Source organism: Elaeis guineensis, chromosome 11 (assembly GCF_000442705.2).
Source record: "Elaeis guineensis isolate ETL-2024a chromosome 11, EG11, whole genome shotgun sequence".
Taxonomy (NCBI): domain Eukaryota; kingdom Viridiplantae; phylum Streptophyta; class Magnoliopsida; order Arecales; family Arecaceae; genus Elaeis; species Elaeis guineensis.
This window is the reverse complement of record NC_026003.2, coordinates 106,934,720-106,955,808: the sequence shown is the minus strand read 5'-3', so window position 1 is coordinate 106,955,808 and position 21,089 is coordinate 106,934,720. Positions and strand designations below refer to the sequence as shown.

General features: G+C 39.6%; 1 protein-coding gene across 2 annotated transcripts; it reads left to right on the top strand.

Moving 5' to 3' along the window:
* Window positions 1-578: 578 nt before the first annotated feature.
* Window positions 579-20,400, top strand: LOC105054294 (ATP phosphoribosyltransferase 2, chloroplastic). Of its 2 annotated transcripts, none has more exons than XM_010935789.4 (12): window positions 579-972; window positions 1,085-1,144; window positions 4,253-4,366; window positions 12,418-12,483; window positions 12,603-12,710; window positions 12,800-12,883; window positions 15,974-16,075; window positions 16,209-16,322; window positions 16,422-16,502; window positions 19,133-19,252; window positions 19,565-19,749; window positions 20,083-20,400. In XM_010935789.4, the coding sequence occupies exons 1-11, from the start codon at window positions 733-735 to the stop codon at window positions 19,658-19,660; spliced, it is 1,185 nt and encodes a 394-aa protein (XP_010934091.2). In that variant the 5' UTR covers window positions 579-732; the 3' UTR covers window positions 19,661-19,749; window positions 20,083-20,400. The 2 variants fall into 2 exon arrangements, with proteins under 2 accessions (XP_010934091.2, XP_029123037.2); XM_029267204.2 differs by lacking the exon at window positions 579-972 and adding an exon at window positions 3,322-3,416 and having other exon boundaries at window positions 1,088-1,144.
* Window positions 20,401-21,089: the final 689 nt, after the last annotated feature.

Genomic DNA, 21,089 nt, shown 5'->3' with positions numbered 1-21,089 from the left:
CAATTTGGTCGTATATAACCAATCATGGCCTTTAATTTTTAAATATATGATCATAAAATACATACAATATGAATATTAATTTTTTAATTAAATATATTATTATTTTTAAAATAATATTTTAAAAAATATTACATAAATAAGATCCAATCATTTAGAGGTATTTGGTTGGGGGGTGAGAGTTTGGAATCGGAATCGGAATGAGTGATTTTCATTCCAATCATTTGGTTGGGAGAATTTTATTCTGATTTCGATTCTTGTATGAAATGGAAATGGATCAATCCATATAGAACTCAATCTCTATTTTTTTTATAAATTTAATTTTTATTTTAATTTTAATTTTAATTTAATTTCATCATGAATTAAATATTTTGAAAAATTTAATTATTCAATTTTAATTTCAAGTTATTACTATTCTCATTTTCATTTTAATTCTGGTTATGATCCAAACTCCCGTTAATCTAATCCGGAGCACATATATAAATATATACATATAAATATAAATAAATAAAAAATATAGATATTCTTACCTTTGTTTCAGTCTTGAATAGTTTAAATGCAAGAGGGGTTGATACTTTCGGACATCCCCATCTGATACCTGCTATAAAGAGATCGACTGCGCAAGCTCTCCGACGCTTTTCGGCTGCACTACCATTCGCGGCGGAACGAGAGCTCGTCTCTTCTCCATCTCAGGAACAGGTATAGGAAGCAATAAAGAGGGGAGAGAGAAGAAGAATGGCCGCCTCCTTCGATCTTGCTACCTTCTACCAAGTCTGGCCTTCCTCTCCCTTCCCCTCCCGGCCTTTCTCCAGGCCCTTCACATCTTCGCTCGCATGCCACGCCACCGCCTCCCCGTCCTCCACCGTCGTGCTCCCCACCGGCGATGGGGACGCTCTTTCGCCGGATCGTACCGTGGTCCGCCTCGGCCTCCCTAGCAAGGGCCGCATGGCTGATGAAACCCTAAGTCTCCTCAAGGTTTTCTATTTCCCCTTCCTTTCATTCTCCTGTCCCTTTCCTCTCCTCTCTCTCTCTCTCTCTATCGGCTTTTTTTTTTTCCTCACCGGGTTCTCTACGATGTTGTTGCCAGAATTGCCAGCTCTCTGTCAGGCAGGTGAATCCGCGGCAGTATGTTGCAGACATTCCGCAGGCGAGTCAACATTTTGAACATTAAATCCTCTTTTTCCTGATGATGTAATAAATTTGAACTGCATTGAACTCAGTAGTGATGTGATGATGGAAGCATTGATTTCTTTGTATTTTTTGAGGGTAAAAAAAAAGGAATTTGCTGATTTTTGAGCTTGCTAATGAATGGGAGGTTTTTATTTTGCTTTCGTTGATGATATATCATAACGTGGATACCTTGAAGCACTAGAAGAATCATTTTTGAAATCATGGTTGTTTCTTATAATAGTCCTCACCACACTTCTTTCTGAAGAATTGCTTTCTGAGTATTTCCTCAGAACCCTAATGAAGCATACTTATTGCCTTAGCTTCAGGCTAATTCTATTTTTTATCAAACCAACATTGAGCTACATTGCTCTTGGTATACCTTCTTAATCATTCTTTTGTTATAGGAGACCTATGTTGGTTCTGTATCAGTGATTTAATGGGTTTCTGAATGGCTTGATACTCTTAATCTTAGTTTTGAGGTTCTTGTATGGTTCTAAATATGAACTTTTAGAAGCTCCATTTTCATAATATTTTCTTGAAATTTGTTTCATTCATGGTCATGCTTTTACACTATGCTATGCTTCTTGTTTACGTCAATTATTTGATTATATAGATTTCTTCTATGAGTTTGAGGGTATCCTTCCTTTTCCACAGTTATAATTATCCAAGACATGATCCTGGAAGCCCTTTAGCTTCTAATGAGGTGCAGGGAGTCTGGGAGTGTCTTAGATTTAAATCTCACGGAGTATTGGGTTAAGTACGAGTTTGTTTCTGTTTTAGAGTAATTGTACACTTTTATTGTGCCTACAAACTGGATGGTTAGGAGGTGGTCAAGTATGTCCTAGTTAGTGTCGATGATTGGTCAAGCTAGGGCAAGGCTGTCCCTGGCTTGGGCATGGCCTGAACTTTTCCCAAGGCATGACTGAACCTGACCTGAGCCCGAACTGGAGGATTCAAGCCAGGCCTATGCCTAGGTTGTTCCTGGCGGCAAAGGCTTGGTCATTTCAATGACATGCAATGAGAGCATGGTTGTTGTGGTTGTAAAGCATGAATTGAAAGGCTCAGTAGCTGGTATGGACAATAGTGTAGGTGGTTGAAAGGGAAGAAAGGTGGGGGGGGGGGGGGGGGGAGGGGGAGGAGAAGATGGAAGGAGGAAAGAGGGCTACTAGAGGGGCAAAGAGGAGGGGAAAGGAGGACACATGAACAAAAAGGTGATTTTATGTTTGGTTGAGCTTAAGATTAGATTGTATATTTTCAATTATATTTTTATTATTTTGAGTATACGACTATGTGTGTGTGTGTGTGCGTGCATGCATGTGTGTGTGTTTGTTTATAATTTTATATATTACATGATCTGGGTTTCAGTGTAGGTTCAAGTTGGACCAAGGGACAAGGATAGCTCGTACTTGGCCTGAAAACATATGTGGCCTGAAAAACTGAAACTATCCTGGACAAAATCATAATTTTATTTAGGTTAGTTGCTGCTGAATTTAGGCCCAGCTTGATGGGATTGCACCTGCTCTTTTAGGATGCAGTTAAGAATTGGGATGTGAACCCAGTCAATCTAGTGCTGGGTCAATGTTGGAGGCTGGAGGATTGAGGAGAGATTGTGCGAAGGAAAAGAGATTTGAGGGACAGGAAGGGTAATGCCTTTGGTGACAAAATAGTGCACACTAGACTCTTAAGAATCTGAGTTTGGTTGGATGGCAAACATGACGTGAGTCAGAGGTAGCATGTTGTCTTATCATGCTTGAAATTGTCCAACAGTTGCAAGTATTTAGGTCCTAATCTGATTTAACTAGTCATTATATATGTAGGATAATCTGATTTCTTAACATTGAATCTTACCTTATTAATTGCAATATGAAAAATATTTTTGAGGGCATGTCAAGAAGCTTTTTGTAATCCATATTACAATTGTCTTCCTTCAGGTTGTTTCATGTATATGTTATTATGTAGTTCTCCATGAAGGCTAGCTATGTATGCACCCATCTAGAATACTTCTATGAAAGTATGCTACAATAGCTAATATAAATGAGGCAGCTGTAGCAGCGGGGGAATGCATATTATTATAGCCTTATATATTAAATTATTTTTAATATTAATTGTGAGATCAAGTGAATTTTTCAAGGAAAAGAATGGATTGCCTTTTAGGTTTCATAGGAAAAGACGATCCAACAATATCTTGGAGCTGTATGGTGTTCACTGAGATGTTTGCCTCTCAGAATCTTGATAAGAAGGTAGAGGAGGTAAGGTTGTGTGACCTTGTTCCCTTTTTTGTTTCATTCGTCTGTTCAATTTATTCATGCATACCACTTTGCTATAAGGAATTGTCAGCTGGTTTCTCTCCTGAATAAACTAAAGCAGCTAGAAGTCTTCGGGAAGACCGACAATCAAGCAGTAACAAGGGAACTCTTCCATTAATACATAATTTGACTTTATTGTGCTTTACTTTGATAATAGTTATACGATGTGGCTTTATTTTCATATTTATGCAAGAAGTTAGGATATACAACAACAACTTGTTGAAACTGTCATGTTTGAGGGTCTGTTATTTTTTTTTTTTTAAAAATAGAAGTTGTGGCACAAGAGCACTTTGACATTGCAGAAGTCTTGACTTTTGGTGTCTCTAAAAACAATGTTAATTTTTTAGTTCATATCATATGTAATTCAAGTCATTGAGGCATTTGTGGGTCTGTGAAGGGATGAGGTTTTGTCTTATACCAGTGATCTTTCTCTCTTTTTTTTTTTTGTTCTTATTGTATCCATGACAAATGGATGCACCTCCATTCCAACTGTGTCATTGTAGATAGTCTAATGATCAGTCATTGCCCTAAGATTGAGATCATCGTGATTCCAATTTTTGCCCCTCTTCTTCCATTAGTACTGTACATCTATGGGAATACATATCTTCATAGAAGCAGTCTGCTATTTTCTTAAATGCTGGCCAACTCTTTGCACATGCTCATGTTTGTAGATACGCGGTTAAATTCTATCACCATATATCAGTATTTTTTTTCCTCATATCAGTATTTTTTTTCCTCATCTGGCATGGTATATGACATCCATAAATTCTCATATGCAGCTTTCAAACTTGGAGGTCTGGTTTCAGCGTCCCAAAGATATAGTTCGCAAATTATGGTCAGGGGACTTAGACATTGGTATTGTGGGTTTTGACACTGTCAGCGAATATGGACAGGTAAGTATCTTGTTTATCATTTTATACCAGATATTCTTTCTGGATCTTTGACTTGTCTTTGAGCCACTGGCCCACCACTTTCTGACATTCTTCATTACTTGTCAGTGATGGCAATTTGCTTTTGTGGCAAGATTACTGCCAGATTGACAATATTAATTACTGGAAACTTGTTAATGAGGAAAAAAAAGAAATATTCCTTGAAATCTGCATAGGAATTTGAATACCGGGCAAAAAAATCCATCCATTACCTTAATTCTCATATGACTGGACACGAGAAGGAGAATACTTTCAAAGAAGTAATACAAGGTTTATGTAATTGTTTAGGAGCTAATAACAATGTCAAGAAACAATCAGACTTCAGAAAGATAAACACGGATATAAAAGAGGGCAAACAATAACTTAAAACCTTCAATTTTTTACAAGAAATAATGGAATAGGATGCTGGTAATGGCTTCCTATAGCTAGCAGCATGAGTGGATTGGGTGAGTCAAATTTTAACATGATCCATATTATACCAAAATCAGCTTCATGTCTTGGATCGAGTAATCCCCATAATTGGTCAGGCCAAGTGTAATATCTGACACTTTGAGTTTGTTGGCTGTTGAACTATTTTTCATCTGGTTTAATTAAAATGACTTAGGTTCTTTCAGAAATTGTCTGTTTTCCTAAATTCATACAAGTATCACTTGTCATGCAAGTTTCATATTGGTATTGTAAGACCTGCAAGCAAGGAATGCCGTACTGAGCCGAACCACCCGGTACGGGGTGTGCCGAACCGTCTCGACGGGGAATCGAGACAGTTTCGGCATGGAAAACGGCACATGCCGGTGCCGGGGAAGAAAAGAGAGAAAACGAGGAAAAGAGAGAAGAGAAAGAGAGAGGAAGAAAAAGAGGGAGGGAGGTCCGTCGGAGGGCCTCCAGAGGGCCGTCGTGGCCATCGGGCGGCGTAAACGCCTCTTGCGGCTCCGCGGCGTGAAACAGAGGCGATCCGTCCTCGTTTTCGTATTTTTTTTTTTAAAATATTTTTTAAAATGAAGCCGGCATGGGGTTTGTCGGCTTCATTTTAAAAAATATTAAAAAAAAATACGAAAACAGGGGCGGATCGCCCCTGTTTCACGCCGCGGAGCCACAGGGGCGTAGCCGGCTTCATTTTAAAAAATATTTAAAAAAAAACACGAAAACAGGACGGATCACCCCTATTTCACGTTGCGGAGCCGCAGGGGCCGTAAACGCCGCCTGCGGGCCACGGCGGCCCATCGGAGGCCCTCCGACAGCCCCTCCAGCAGACCCCCTCCCTCTTTTTTTTTCTTCCTCCCTCTATTTCTCTCTCTTTCTCTCTTTTTCTTCTTCAGTTCGGCTCTATTTTCCTTCGTCGGTTCGTCTCAGTTCGGAACGAAATGGAGGTGTACCGAACCGTACCATCGGCTGGCCGATCCAACCACCGGTACCGGTTCCGCAAACTTTGCCTGCAAGTCTATATTTTGGAAATTGGTTGAGTCAGACAAAAATTAGAATCAGGTGTATTAATGCACTCCTACCCATGAGCATGCATATAGAGCAGTCCGTTCTCTATGTATACTAGTAAGTAACCCGCGCTACGCAACGGGCCCAAAAAAACTCTATAAAAATATAATAATAATTTAATGTGAATAATATTTTTTAATTTAAATTTTATATTTTTTATCTCAAAAATTATTCCGGCTTTATTTCTTCTTCAAAATATATTGTTATCAAATACAAAATAAATAGTATCCAACCATATCATGACAAACAGTTATATAAATCAAGCATAGGACATTAAACATTGTCGTCTACGGATTGATCGAACTGATGCAGATCAAGAATCAGAAAATACTTCAGCAATCTTCATCAGCAGTAGATCCTTCATCCAAACTTAAAAGAGAGAATAGAATAATTTTTTAAAAATATTTTTGTCATGCTCCATTTTTGTCACCATCCAATTTTTTATATCATAGATTATTAATCATTTTATTAATATAGAATAAAATGCTATATTAAATAAATGATATTAGAAAATATTATATTCAACCAAAAAATATTTTATTAAATTTTTTAATCCACCAGATCATACGCCATTTTTTATCAATATTATTAAGCTATATTTTCATTAATAATTAAGTCATATGTTCAACATAAATATAAAATGAAAAACAAATATAACAAAAAAATCCAGCAGTTTTCCATATCCTTTTCACGAGGACATCCTCATAAAAATATTCCAAATAGTTAAAATATGCACTGACTGTATAATTTTTCTATGCAACCATTCCCTCATAAAATAGTTTATAGGGACTCTTACATAATCCTCTAAAGGGTTGATTTTTTATGTGCCATGAAACTCATAATTCACCTATGTGGGCGGGCCCTAAATATCTCCCCCCTGCTCAAACCCTATTCCCCTCCCGATTCTTTCTTCCAGCCGCCCTCCCTCCACCCCATTCTCTGTCACCGTCTCCAGCATCCTTCCTCATCCGCCTTATTTGGCCAAGCTTCCTCCCTCTCTGGTCGAATGTGTCCTCTATGCGTAGATCTCGCCGTCCAACGATCCACACAGAAAGGTCATGGCACTTGCGACGGATCCACGACTCTTTCGAGCAATCGGACCTGCCACCATCGCAATCGGGACCATTCTCCTCCTTTTCTCCTTCCCTAAGATGGGAGGCCGTTGGTTGCTGTGATAGCCGCTCCTCCCCATCTTCAAAGGGAATCGGTCGCTCTTCGGTAATATGTCCTTCTCCGTTCTCTTTCCTCTCTTTCTCCGATCGACCCCCGCGATTTTTCTTCTTATATCCCTCAACCACTCTTCCTCTCTGACCCGATCAACCCTAACCTCACACTCTGAAACCCTAACCCTAGCACTGTCCACCACCATCCCCACCCTCGAACCATGGTCGTAACCCTCACCCAACCGTAACCCTCATCCCATCCCAATAGTCCTCTCCCCGACCCCAACCAAACCCTACTCCGACTTTCGACTCTCCCTCCAATCGAAAATCGTAGCTCCTCTTCGTTCTCTTTCCTCTCTTTCCCCGATCGACCCCTTCTCCTCCCGCCCCTTTTTTTCTTCCCATATGCTTGAACCACTTTCGTCCCCGACCTAGGGAACCCTAACCCGAAGGCTTGTCACCACCATCTTTTCCTCTCGCCCACCATCGAAACCTTAACACCACCTCCATCAGAAATTTTAGCTTTCTCCACCGGAAGCTGTAACCCCAACTCTGACCCTAGCCCTGATCCTAACCCTAACCTAACCCTAACCCAATCGGCCATCCCAACCCTAATCGGACACAAACCCATCTACATTTGACCTAACCCAATTACTCATCTTAACCCTAACCCAAAATCGAACCCTAACCCCAATCCCGACCCAACTAAACCATCTTCCAACAACCAATAATCGGCAACCAAAAATCCAATAGCTGAATAACCCGGAACCCAATAACCCACCACTCGGTAACTCAAACTCGATAACCTGATAACCTGAATCTGTGCACGGACATCTAAACCCTTTAATGCCCAAAGAACACCCGAACCTGAATCCTATAGGCCTAAATCCAATCTGGACTCCCTGCTCGCATCGTGCATATCTGTGCATGGAAGCTGTCGGACTTCCAGCAGCACCATTGACCGTGGAATGCTCCATAGTGATGCTTGAGAATGGATGGTTGCTCTATACAGCAACCTCTCCAAAAATCTCACCATCGATGGTGATCAGCAGCGTTGATCACACATGAACCCTCCCTCATCCACATGATGCAGCATGGGAAGAGGAAGGCTGCCATGGCAACCCACATTGCTCTGATGGTATTTAAAAAAAGAAACGAACTTACCAAATTCTCTCTTCTTCCTCAAATGATGCAGTAAGGAGTTCGGATGGCTGCAGCATACCTGCAGCAACCACCCCAATTAGTCTAATGAGATTGTAGAATTTGAGGATATAGATCTACATACATTTTTAACAAAAAAAAAAATCTCAGCATTGAAAATCTTCTTCCACGCATGGTTGCCTCCTATCATCTAGAGGAGAGGATATATATAGATCTTCTCTGTCTTCCTCTGCTGATTAGTCCCCTCCATCATCTTCCTTCGTGACTTCCTGTAACTGTCCGTCCAAATCACCATCATAACAGCCTGCTAAATCAATCTATTGTTCTTTCTAACCATCTATTATCTAGCAGTCAGGATCTACGATTCAGATGGAATCACCAGAAGATCCTGTCTCCCTCTTAAACCATTCTGTATGGCCCAACAAGTGGGTCCTGCCATCCTGTAAGTGGATTTCAAGCACGCGATTGTGGTGTAATTTTTTTTCTTTTAATATATCAGCCATTGGTTGGATTAGATGGCAGACAGGACCTAGCAAGTGGCTTTTGCCACCAGCATGCAGATTTGATTGATTTTTTTAATAATTTATTCTCATTGTATGATATTTTAAATTCTATCCTCATTCATTGCATGACATTTTAAATTTTATCCTCATTTTAAATTTTAAATGCAAAGAAATAAGCCATTGGTGGCTAACACGTGGCAAATGGATTGGATTACATGTGGGATGCTGGATGTGCGACACTTGTCGTATTGGGAAAGCACTGGCTTCCTCTTTAATGTAATGTATATGTGCTTCTATATGCTCTTCGGCCCCTTCCCCCGATTTTGGATTTATTACTTAAGATTGCCCCTTCCTATAAACAAATAATGCTTATAGCACCAAAAAGGCATTTCAAGCAGCAAGACTTTAGCTTATCCCCTTTCAAGCAGCCCAACTTGCTTGGCTTTTTGTATCTTTTTGGTCGTTTATTTACCAAGATATTCTATAATTTTAGTCATTAAGAAATTTAAAGGCATCTATCTCAATTGAGATAAACCAAAATCTTGGTTGTTCCATTGTTAATAAAGGCCATAAATTCTCGTTTTGTTTATATTTTCTCCATCAATTATCTTAGTAAATGATAGCTTTGGTTCCATCGCTCAACTTGTTAGCATAAAATCAAGTTGGTAGTCTGAAGATTGTCATCTTTTTTCCTTTTTAATTATAAAAGGTTTATTTTTATAATCATTACTATAGTCTTATACATTCCTTTTATTAATGGTCACCACGAAGGTTTTAAATACCTATGGGAATGGTGAGACATCCCACAATCATGAGTCTTGGGATGGAATGAGATAGAAATGGGCCGGGCCAAGCTAGGACATCTGCCATCCTGAGTGTCGGTACATGGGGCATCCATTTCTATGGAAAAATTGAGATGACCTTATGCCATGGTTTAAAGCCTTGGTCACTAGAGTACTTAAATAGTATGGCATTCTTTTGAGTTTCAAAATATTAGAGAGCTAAGTAAACCTAACAAAAAGGATGTCCCAGTGCGGAGGTTCCTACGATTGTAGGGTCTAGAGAGGGTCAAATTTATACAGCCTTAACACCATGTGCAGAGAGGATGTTTCTATGTTTTGAGCTGGTGTCACCAATGTCATAATGGAGCGACCTTACTATTGCACTAAGGTTCGCTCTCAGCCAAGTTAACCTTATGCTCTTATGATTTACAAGTCTCAATTAGTAGTTCATTTGGGTTTTGATGCCTTATCCATCTCCATCTTTTTTTTTGAAGTTTTTTCTACTTCACTTTTTGTAATTGAACAAAGAGAAACTTGATGACATTAATCATGCTTCTTTTGCACAAACTTATTAGGATCCTTGCTTAACAATATGCAAAAAAAAAAAAATGTTTTCATGTTTTAGTCTCCTCATCTTTCAGTGAAGTCCTATTATAATCTTGAATCCGAGCCTCCAACATTTTGATGAAAAAGGTCATGTTATCCTCACTCTCAATGTGTCTTATTTGATCATTATTTAAAGATAAACTCTCGTATTCAAGCAGAATTGTGAATTTCATTCTCACCCAAGGTTCGCCGACTCGAAATTGGAGCCATGCTGGTGGTACGAGTTGGTACGCCTCTATATCGGATCGTATCGGGCCCGAGCTGATGCGGAAATGAGGGAGAACCAGAGAGGAAGAGAGAGCAGGGTGAGGGAGGAAGAGGGAGGGAAGGAAAGGGAGACTAATGGAGATGTCGGCGGTGGTCATAGGAGGGCCATCGAGGCCTTTGGGGCTCCACTGTTCTCTACGAGAGAAGATTATAGAAGATAGAGAGAGGGGGAGGGAGAGAAATGGAGGGAGGAGAAGGCGATGGGAAGGCTGCGAGAAGGCTGTCGAGGGGCCGTTGGGTGGCTGTCGTGGCCGCCAGACGGCCAGAATCGATCTCGCGGATGCCATGGGTTCAAAACAGGGGTGACCTGCCTTATTCAAGTTAGTGAAGCTGGTACACCTATTGTTAGCTTCATTGTGCATCACGTCAAAAAAAAAAAAAAACTAATGAACAAGGGTGGGTTGCCCCTGTTTCGAGCCCATGATGTCCATGGGATTGATTTCAGTCGTTCGGCAGCCATGGTGGCCAACGGACAGCTCTCCGGTGGTCTCCCCACTGGCTTTCTCTCCCTCCCTTTTTTCCTATCTCTCTCTCTAATTTTCTCTGGCGGAGGACCCTGGAGGCTTCGGTAGTCCTTCGACGGCCTCGATGGACCACCGTTGGTCTTTTCCTCTCCTTCCCTCCCCTTATCTCTTTCTCTCTCTCTCGTCCGCTCTTTCCTTCTTCCTTGCTCTGTTTTCACCGACATTTTGAATTGAATGCCCAAACTGCACTAGTTGGTGGTTGGTATGGTTTGGCATGCCCTGAACCATCCAGTTCGGGGTGGTTCGGCATTCCATGTTCAACGGTTCAGAGTGGTTCGGCATTCTGTGTTCTCGCCCTTATTTAATTTGAGCTTAAAACTGATATAGCTAGTATTTAGTCAACTGCCTGCATGCTTCAAATTTAGCTTGATCTCTTGGCTGCTTGGATCCTATCCTCTCATCAGTTTGGGTGTAGATGGTTTCATTGATGCAAAGTAGGGGTCGTTTTCTCCATTTAATCAAATAGTCCTTTAACTTTGGTTGCCAATTCAATGATTTGAGCCATATTTAACAAAAGAAATTTCTTGGGATTTCGCATCTTGTTTTGGCCAACTCAACCTTGTGACTGTATTTGTATCTTGACAAAGTTGTTCATGGTGGAGAGTCAATGTTATCTTGTCTATATATGAGTTGATGCTATCCGATATTTGCTTAGAATATTGTTAGCCTTAATAGAGCATGACAACATAAACTTGCCTGGAATAACTGGCCTGGGAGGACTCTGCATTAGAATGAACTAGCACTGTTATCAACAGTTGTTCTATATTGTACATGTCCTCGACTGCATTATCTCCCAACAATACAATCCTCAGATATTTCTTGTTTAACCGTCAATCTGTCTTGATAAAATCATCCTAACTTTTCCAGATCATCATAAGATATGTTGTGATTGGTTTCAGACTTCTTCACAATAGATGTGTTTACTATGGAACATGAAAGGCAAAGAAGCTTATTCTATAATTAACTAAACTGGTAGGATCATTATCTTGGAAGTCCCATGGCAGTCAAATTAGTTAGTGTTTAGCTTGATCTACAAAGTTACTAAGTTTACCTCCCATAAGATTCTGAATACAATTATTGATTGAAACTTCTTGCATTATGGTGGATAAGCGTCCTCACAGCCTTCTGTAGATACATATCTTCTAACCCCTATCCTTGTTAGCTGAAAACAAGTCATTTTATTTTCTCTGGTGTAGTTAATTTTGGTAGGAGATGCCATATATAATTGTAGTCTTAACATCTCTGATGTTGCCAACCAGATACTCTTATATGGGTAGCAGTCTGGTTTCACACATATAAAAATATTTCGCATCTACTGCTCTTTTTTTTTTTCCTCTTTTTTTTTTTTTGTTGTAGCAGTTTGCATGTGCTATTTGATGTTGGTGCTTTGAGATCTTGCTGTCTGTTAGTGCTGATATTTCTGTTTGTTGATTTTGATACGGTTTATATATATTCATTTTGGCATTAATCTTGTTTATGTGGAAGCATAGACTTATAGCATGGTTTATATCGTTTGGGCAGGGAAATGAGGATTTAATCGTGGTTCATGATGCCCTCGAGTATGGAGCCTGTCGTTTATCACTTGCAGTATGTAGAATCGTAGATATTGTCAGCCTAGTGCATACTTCTCACAGGAGTTTTTTTGGCTTATAACCATCATGTGCAATATTATTTTACAACTCTGGTAATGATTTGTGATTGATCAGATTCCCAAGTATGGAATTTTTGAAAGTATAAATTCCCTGCATGAATTAGCAGAAATGCCTCAGTGGACAAAGGAAAGGCCTTTACGTATCGTGACTGGGTTTTCACATGTACACTAATTTCTCATATTTCGTTTGATTTAAACAGTTCTCCTTTTCTTAAACATTAGATGCTTATTTTTTAAAATCTTTCTGCATAGCTGGGCCCGAAATTTTTGAAAGAGAAAGGTCTGGAGCATGTCAGTTTCTCAACTGCTGATGGAGCACTTGAGGCAGCCCCTGCGGTGAGAATTTTCTCATAGTCATGCAACTTCTTCTGAGTAATATCTGAAAATAGGTTTTTCTTTTTTTGAAAGGAAGACAGTTATATTATAGCTCATAAATAGTATGCTTCTTTTTCTGCAATTTGTACTGAAATCTTTACTATTTTATTATTTCTAATTATTTTCTAAACATTTTAAAGGTTTCTGTCCTTCTTCTCGTTCTCTTCCTGTGTTGTGATGAACTGCAAGTGTAAATAATAGTTTGCTGATTTTTACCTGTAATAAAAGCTGCAGCTTTATTTGGCTTTTTATTTATATTTGGGGGGAAATCCAGTCTTTTGTCTAAATAACATCTTCTTCAATCTTGTAGTCCCAATGGACTCAAAAGTTGTTAGACATATAGTAAAGGATGGTCGCGTAACATATATATGATGCCTTATATTTTCACTTATGGAGATGACATGCTAGATCCGTTTAAAGTGGCCTATCAATTACTTGGTTCTGAACCTCAGCAAAGATGTTAAATTGACTCAACTTCTGAGTTTCAATGTTTATTAGAAATTTACTTTTGGTAGGTTAACACATTATCATTTTTCTTTTATAAAATGAATGTGATTTAAAATATTTAGATTTATTTTATCACCATCATGTATGGTTATGGCAAATGCTTTTTCAAGTGCCAATGTTGTAAAGGTGCAGTCTAATTTTAGGGTTGTTACAAAGACCCATAGACCTGTAATTTACCTGGACTATCCATACTTGTTAGTGATCAATATGCATATGGATCAGGTATGGTTCCAAAGATAGACATGTAATTTTTCAGATCCTGTTCTACTAAAACTTACCTGGCCCAACTTGATCAAACTGTGTCAGCGTATGAGTTTGATTTCCATGGATCCTACTCGACCAAATGATCCAGTAACTGATAGCCCTCCCAAAATGCAATGCAAAGTTTAGACTTCCATTTGTCGCATTTCTTACAGAGCTTATTAATTATATTTTGAATATATGTTATTAGCTAATGATTTTGAGGGCATGAAAGGAATTAAGCTTTAGAATAATGCTACCTGCTTAAGACTTGTTCTCGATGCATTCCTGATCCAACCTGGACCCAATCATTATCCAACAGATCATATTGGAATCCAAACTGAACTAATTCTTGGATGGGTAGGGTTTGGTGTATGGATTCAAATGTAGACTTGAATTCCCCATGGGTCGGGTTTGGGTTAGGTGATACTTAGATCCAACCCCACCTGATGGCACCCCTAGGTGGTTTCTAAAGGTGGCAGGTTGCAACTCCTAACCTCCTACATGGTGACAAGCAAGGTTTCCTGTACCGGTACCGGTGGCCGGATCGGCTGGCCGGTGGTACGATACGGCACGCCTCCGTTCCGTTCCGAACCGAGGCGAACCGACGAAGGAAACCGGGAAAGAAAAAGAGAGAAAGAGAGAGAAATAGAGAGAGAGAGGGAGGGAGGAAGAAAAAGAAGGAAGGGGATCCGTCGGAGGCCCTCCGGCGGACAGCCGTGGTCATCGGGCGGCGGAACGGCCTCCCGCGGCTCCGCGCGGGGAACAGGGGCGATCCGCCCTGTTTCTCGATTTTTTTTAAAAAGTTTTTTCAAAATGAAGTCGGCAAGTGGTTTGCCGACTTAATTAAGTGAAGTCGGCAAACCACTTGCCGACTTCGTTTTGAAAAAGCTTTTTAAAAAAAAAAATCCGAGAAACAGGGGCGATCCGCCCCTGTTCCCCGCGCGGAGCCGCGAGAGGCCGTTCCGCCGCCCGACGGCCACCGCTGCCCGCCGGAGGGCCTCCGCGGCCCCTCCGGCGGATCCCCTTCTTTTTCTCCCTCCCTCCTCTCTCTCTATTTCTCTCTCTTTCTCTTTTTCTTCCCGAAAATGGCATGTATCGTTTTGCATGCTGGAACCGTCTCGGTTCCCCTCCGGGACGGTTCGGCACGCCCCATATCGGGCGGTTCGGCTCGGTATGGCAAACCCTGGTGATAAGAGTACTAGGTGGTTACCCAGTGTGGTAAGAAAGGAAGATGAGGAAAGAGAGAGACAAGGGAGTAGAACAATTTTGAAGTTTGGTCTGTTCTCTCTTTGCATTTGATATTTAATTTGTATTTTTGCATATCAATTTTCATTACTTCAATTGACAATTTTCCAAAACTACAAATTGGAAGAATTAAAATTCTCTTCGATCTTTCGTCTCCCCCCTCCCTTCTCCCCCCTCCCTTCCCTTATGATGAATGTGAATTTTCTTGTCATATCATATTCCTGTTTAAATCTTTTTGACATGTTTTGGCCAATATTAGGGAAAAATGGCTGAAAATATTGACCCAAATATACTTTTGAGATATAAATTTTAAACCTTAATTGTAAACATCTTTTAGTTTTGCTCTAGTAACTCTTGCACCTTCATATGAAGCCAACCTTGTGTGTATGCCTTAGATATGTGAATCAAATATCCTTCTAATATTGTATATTTCCCTAACAGGCTTGATAGAATGTACAACTATATTTTTCAGGCAAGGTAAATAATCTAAATTATTTTTTCCATGATATGCTGATGTTGATAGATATATGTATGTCCTAAATGTTTGGCTGCTTGGAATCTGGAGCAACTTGTATTTTGATGTAAAGATTTTCTGGTAGGACAACAATTTTGTCTTTTACTTTAGCTACAAACTTTTGTTATCCAACTTCATCCATAACCTCCTGGGCTTTTATAATGTGCTTTTTGATAAGTGAACTGAATGAAATTTCACAGTATTCCATGCAGTGGAACCTGCAAACTTGACATTTTTCTATATCTGTCTTGAGAACCACATGCTTGCCTCGTCCATGCCAATTACCACTGGTATATGAAGTGTCCAGAGTCCAGATGTTGCACTGCCAGAATATGTACCAATCTACAGTTCCATAAAATATTCGTATTAATGGGTTGACTCTGTGCAAGATATATGTTGTAAAGTGTAGTCATTTAAGTGGTTTCATAGAGTCTTGTATTTAACATTGGAATCTGTATCTCTTGCTAAATGTAGGCATGATATATCCCTTCAGAATGAAAGAGATGAACTATAACATTTCCCGATGTTTCTTGTTGTTTCAGATGGGCATAGCTGATGCTATTATTGATCTTGTGAGTAGTGGAATGACCTTGCGTGAAAATGATCTGAAAGAAATTGAAGGTGGGGTTGTTTTAGAAAGCCAAGTAAGTACCGACTCAAATCTCTGCTAACCTGTGCTTCATATATAGACGACCTATATTATGAATTTTTTTTTAAAAAAAAATAATTTTATAGCAGGAAAGGTTTATATCTCTTGACTGATTGGATGTTGTGCAGGCCGTTCTTGTTGCTAGCAGGAGATCCTTAAACACTCGGCAAGATGTGTTAGAGATTACTCATGAGATTCTTGAAAGACTAGAGGCACACCTGAGGGCAACTGGGCAAGTTACGGTATACAAGGAATTTGTTATTGTCTGCTACATTTGATGGCCATCTAAATGTTGTTTCATTTTCTGTTAATTTGCCCCTAATTTTGATTCAACATGCAAGGTGGTTGCAAACATGAGGGGAAAGAGTGCAGAAGAAGTGGCAGAGAGAATTCTTAGCCAGACATCTTTATCTGGGTTGCAGGTAATGATTCATAATAGAAACATAAATATACAAGTATTAATCTTTTTTACTCCTTGAATATTGTTTGCTTTTTAACTATGAATTCTCTGCTGTTAATTCTATGCTAAGTGGTCACCATTATAGTAAGGTTTTCCTTGTTGATTTGGAGATACATGCACCACATGATTGACCATGCTTTATCTTTTTTCTTTTTTTTGGTTACTAATATACATGCAATACTTTATTATCTAGTGTCAGGATGATGCATGATCAGCATATGTTAGGTTTCCCTGCTGGATTATGCAACCTGGTCAGTATAGTTTCTGTCTTTCTAAATCATTGATGAGGCATATTCTTCCCTGAAAGATTGCCAAGTGATTGGAAATTGCATTGAAAGAAGACAGCTTATAGGCAGATGAGATCAAAAGTGAGGAGGGTTTTTATTTTGCACCCCACGGGCCTCTAGGGGAAGTTTGGAGCAGAGAAAATCTCATCTTTTGGGGGGGTTTTAAGTGGAATTGATTCAGGTCAACCCCTTAAAGTGCATGTAGTTAAGGGTGTGGTCTTTTGAGTCAAGCCAGTCCAATAAAATTCATATTAGGATTCCCTGGAAACTTTTTTACTCTTTTAGGAATGGACTCAGTGATGCATTGGGATAATGGCTTGTCTTTTGAATCAACTGTCTGCTTAGTGTAGGCATTCCTTATATTTCTGGGTCAAACAAGGAGCCAACTGTCTCAAGAAATCTGCTGGTCTGATTGGCTGTTGGGTAGCCTTATTTGGACTGGTAAATAATTATCTAAAGAGGAAGACCTGTGACAACCGGTACAAAAACTGTTTGGAGATTGGTTTCTTTCCATGAGGAAATGTTGTAATGCCTTAATTTACACTTCTAGTTTTATTAGAGTTAAGGGAGTTTAGAGACTTAGGATTGTCTCCTAGAGCAGTTTGGTTTCTCCATGGGTTCCTTACTTCCTTGATAAGCCCGAAACAGTAAGTAAATGCTAATTTCTTTCAAGGTAATTGGTGCACTTTTTGGACTTAGCAATCATAGTTGGCCACCCTTTCTCGGTTTGTCAAGGAAATGCGAATAGGGTGGAATTTTTAAATTTTGACCGATCTATCTTTGGAGATTAATAAATTAAAAAGTTTTAAATCTTTGAAGAAAACTTGGGTGAATACTTGATCATGACAAGAGAAACATAGTATCAGGCACGTGAAGAGAAAATTGTGGCAAACGAAGAAAATAAAACCATACCTTTTGCCTTTGTCTTCTATGGTTCAATTATGGAATTACCTTGTAAATGAAGGCCATCATGACTTGATATTGAAGTAAAGGACAGCTGGAAGATATATGAAAAAGAAACAAGAAAATGAGAAAGGAGGGAGAAGGAACAAGAGACAAGGGAACCATTTCCCCTTATATTTATTAGTTGGCTGATTTAATGCTCTTACTTGACTGCAAGTCCTGTTTAGGCAAACCATTTCCCCTCCTGAAAACCAAGGGGCGTCTTCCTTTTCTGTAGAGATTTGCTTCAGCTCAACTCCTGCAAGAACCAGAAATTTCTTCCTCTCATCCAGCCAAGGGCTGTTAAGAGTTAATGTGAAGTTGAAGTCTCAAGCCAATAGTATTGGCAAATTTAACCCTATTTTCTTGGACGAGTGTTTTCTAGAAGCTCTGCAAAGGTGGTTGATTAAAACTTCTGTTCTAGCATAGAATAGTTCTTGGATATTCGAAGAGTCCCGTACCCTTAGGTCATCTCACTGTTTTTACCAAAGTAAAAAAGGTCTTTCGTATGTTGTTCTAGTCATTTCATTGTGATAGCAGCTAAAATATATATGCTAATTTATTGAAGATTTATTACATGACTTTTTTCCCCTGAAAGAAAGGAGGGTAAGTAGTGGGCTATAAAGGGGCGTTGTGGGGAAATTTGCCTTGTAATCAATTTGAGATCTTCATGCATCAATTGCCTTAAAAAATGAGGGGGAAAAGTCAATGACAAGTCCGTGGTCTAAAAATCTTTTGAGGGTTTGTTTGGATATTCTTACAGGATTGGGCTGAAAATCCTGTGGGAATCGGGCCTGTTGGCCCATGTAGCTTATGTTTTCTAAGAGTCTGTCCAAACCCAGCCCAGATCCTAGCTTTGGGCTGTAGAAAGGAGGTCTTTTTTTTCTTCCCACAGTATTGGGCTGGGTGGAGTTTGGTTCATACATGGCCAAACTTAAATGGATGGCCCAATCCATAAGTCTACGGATTTCAGCCTAATCCTTTAGGAATAATCAAACATGTCTTGAAAGTTTGATTATGTCATAGGGCATGATTTTCTTTAAACTGAAGTTGTACATGATATTCTATGTTGTTTTATTTAGGTTTATATTTCAATCGTAGCTGTTTTGTTACTACTCTTGTTTTTTCTCTCTTAAGTTTGCAATTTAATGATTTTCAAGAGTGCTGATGATCTTTTTTCTTTATAGAAAAACAAATTGAGCCAAAATGGTTATGGTGTTTATCCTAATTTAGTTGCATATTAATTTATGCAGTAAAATTACAGATTTGGAAGATCTTATGGAGCCTTAAATAGTCTGAAAACTCCCTAGATCTTTAGTAATTTCCTTGTTATTCTGACATGCTTTTTGGTTCTTTTGCACAGGGGCCGACTATAAGTCCAGTGTATTGTAAACGTGATGGCAAGATTGTTGTGGACTACTATGCACTTGTCATATGTGTGCCCCAAAAAGCACTTTATAAGTCTGTCAAGCAACTGAGATCTGTGAGATATCTTCTCTAAACTATAAATGGGATTCAGTGACTTTTTCCTCAACAAATTTTGCATGCAAAAAATTCTTCTGTTCAACCCTGTTATGGAATGAGTAGTTCTCCTCTGTGTCAAAGTTGAGGACCACGCTTGTTATGAAGTTTCCTGCTGCTTCACTGACTAGACTGTAATTAAATAGCCCTGAACCATTCTAACCTAATGCATTGTATATATAAAAGTTCCTTTGCAGGATTGGTTGGCATGTGGATATGTAGTTTTATCCTGCAAGAACTTTCCTTGTCATTTATCTTTTTTTTCCATTTGCAGATTGGTGGCAGTGGAGTCTTGGTGTCTGACTTGACCTACATTTTCGAGGAAGAGACTCCCAGATGGCGCAAACTTCTTTCGCAACTTGGATTATGACCTTTTAAGCACCAATAGCTCTCAATGTTCATTATTAGTTTTTTTGTAGTGGTAATGGTCGTCAGAGTTCTGATCAGACATTGAGCTAGGTAACTTTTTGACAATATATATATTTTAGTAACTAATTATACATCATAAGGTAATTTCGTTTAAAGCTAACGAACTTAATGGGAACCTAAATGCAACTTGCAGGGTTATTAGTCTCTTGCTTCCTGTTGGTGTTTTATCGTTATTTTCTTTTTTATAGTTGAAGTATCTTGGAGAATTAATTTAGACTGGTTGCTGTGCTACAACATTGCAACATAGGCCTCAGTTAAACTCAGAACTTATTTTTTGTTGTTAGAGTTAATTGTTTTCTTCATACCTCCCCTTGGCCTCGTATAATGTTTGTATTCAAAGGCAAATCATTTCTTTATGTGCAGGTAATGCTATTCGTGGCTTATGAGCTTATTGGAGCTGATAAATCTTTGATACAAGAGAGATTGCTCTGCTGTTCACTGATAAGGGCCCCTAGCTCAGACCCATCAGTGTTTGACAAGAACAGCAAGTGAAAATGTATGATTATTATGCAAGGGTAGTGTCCATTAGTTTATTAGTAGTCAGTTCTGGTTCCTTGTATCATTTGCATAACAGGAAAGTATTACTATCTTGTTTATGCAGTATTTTTTTTTTTATTTATTGTAGCTGGTCGATGTTTGTTGCATGGAATAATTTTGTTGTAATTTTGGTTAATAGTGGTCCGATATGATGTGCTTTTAATCGGTTTAAGAAAGCGTAGTTTCGTTCACATTGGGTATCTAAAGTCAGCGGTTTGAATTACGTTCATAGGTCGTTTCCTGTTATCAGTTTTGTTGGGGTATATCGATCGACCAACGACCGATCGATGACCGACGACCGACTGACGATCGATCGACCAATCGAAGGTACATCGTCGGCAGACCCTTTCTGTCCTACCGACCGACTGCACTAGAGGGTCCGGTGTCCGACTCCCGTGACGTGCCCGATTTCCCCGACGTGTCCGATTGACCGTAGGAGTCCGAAGTTCTATCCGGCGCCTCTCGGCTAGCCATCGATCCAAGGTCGGACGGTTTTTCCAGGCGCCGTACTATCGCAGAGGCTGTCAGTCCTGACAACGGCATGCGGCGCTACCGTCTAGCGGTATTATCCCGCTTATGGCATGGTCAACCCTAGTGATTTGACGGCCCAAGGCGAGTTGACATCTTTACAGCGGCTCTGACATTTACAGTGAATTGACAATTCTTCAATTGTCTGCGCCATTAATGACGGTGCCATACCGCTCCACTATATATATCGGGGGAGGCAACAGTGCTGCGGGCGGTTTGAAAAAACTTTCAGGCTCGCTTCTTCTTTTCTCTCTCGATTGAGCTCTCTGTCTTCATTTCACTGTTGCCCAGTCTCCTCTCTGATT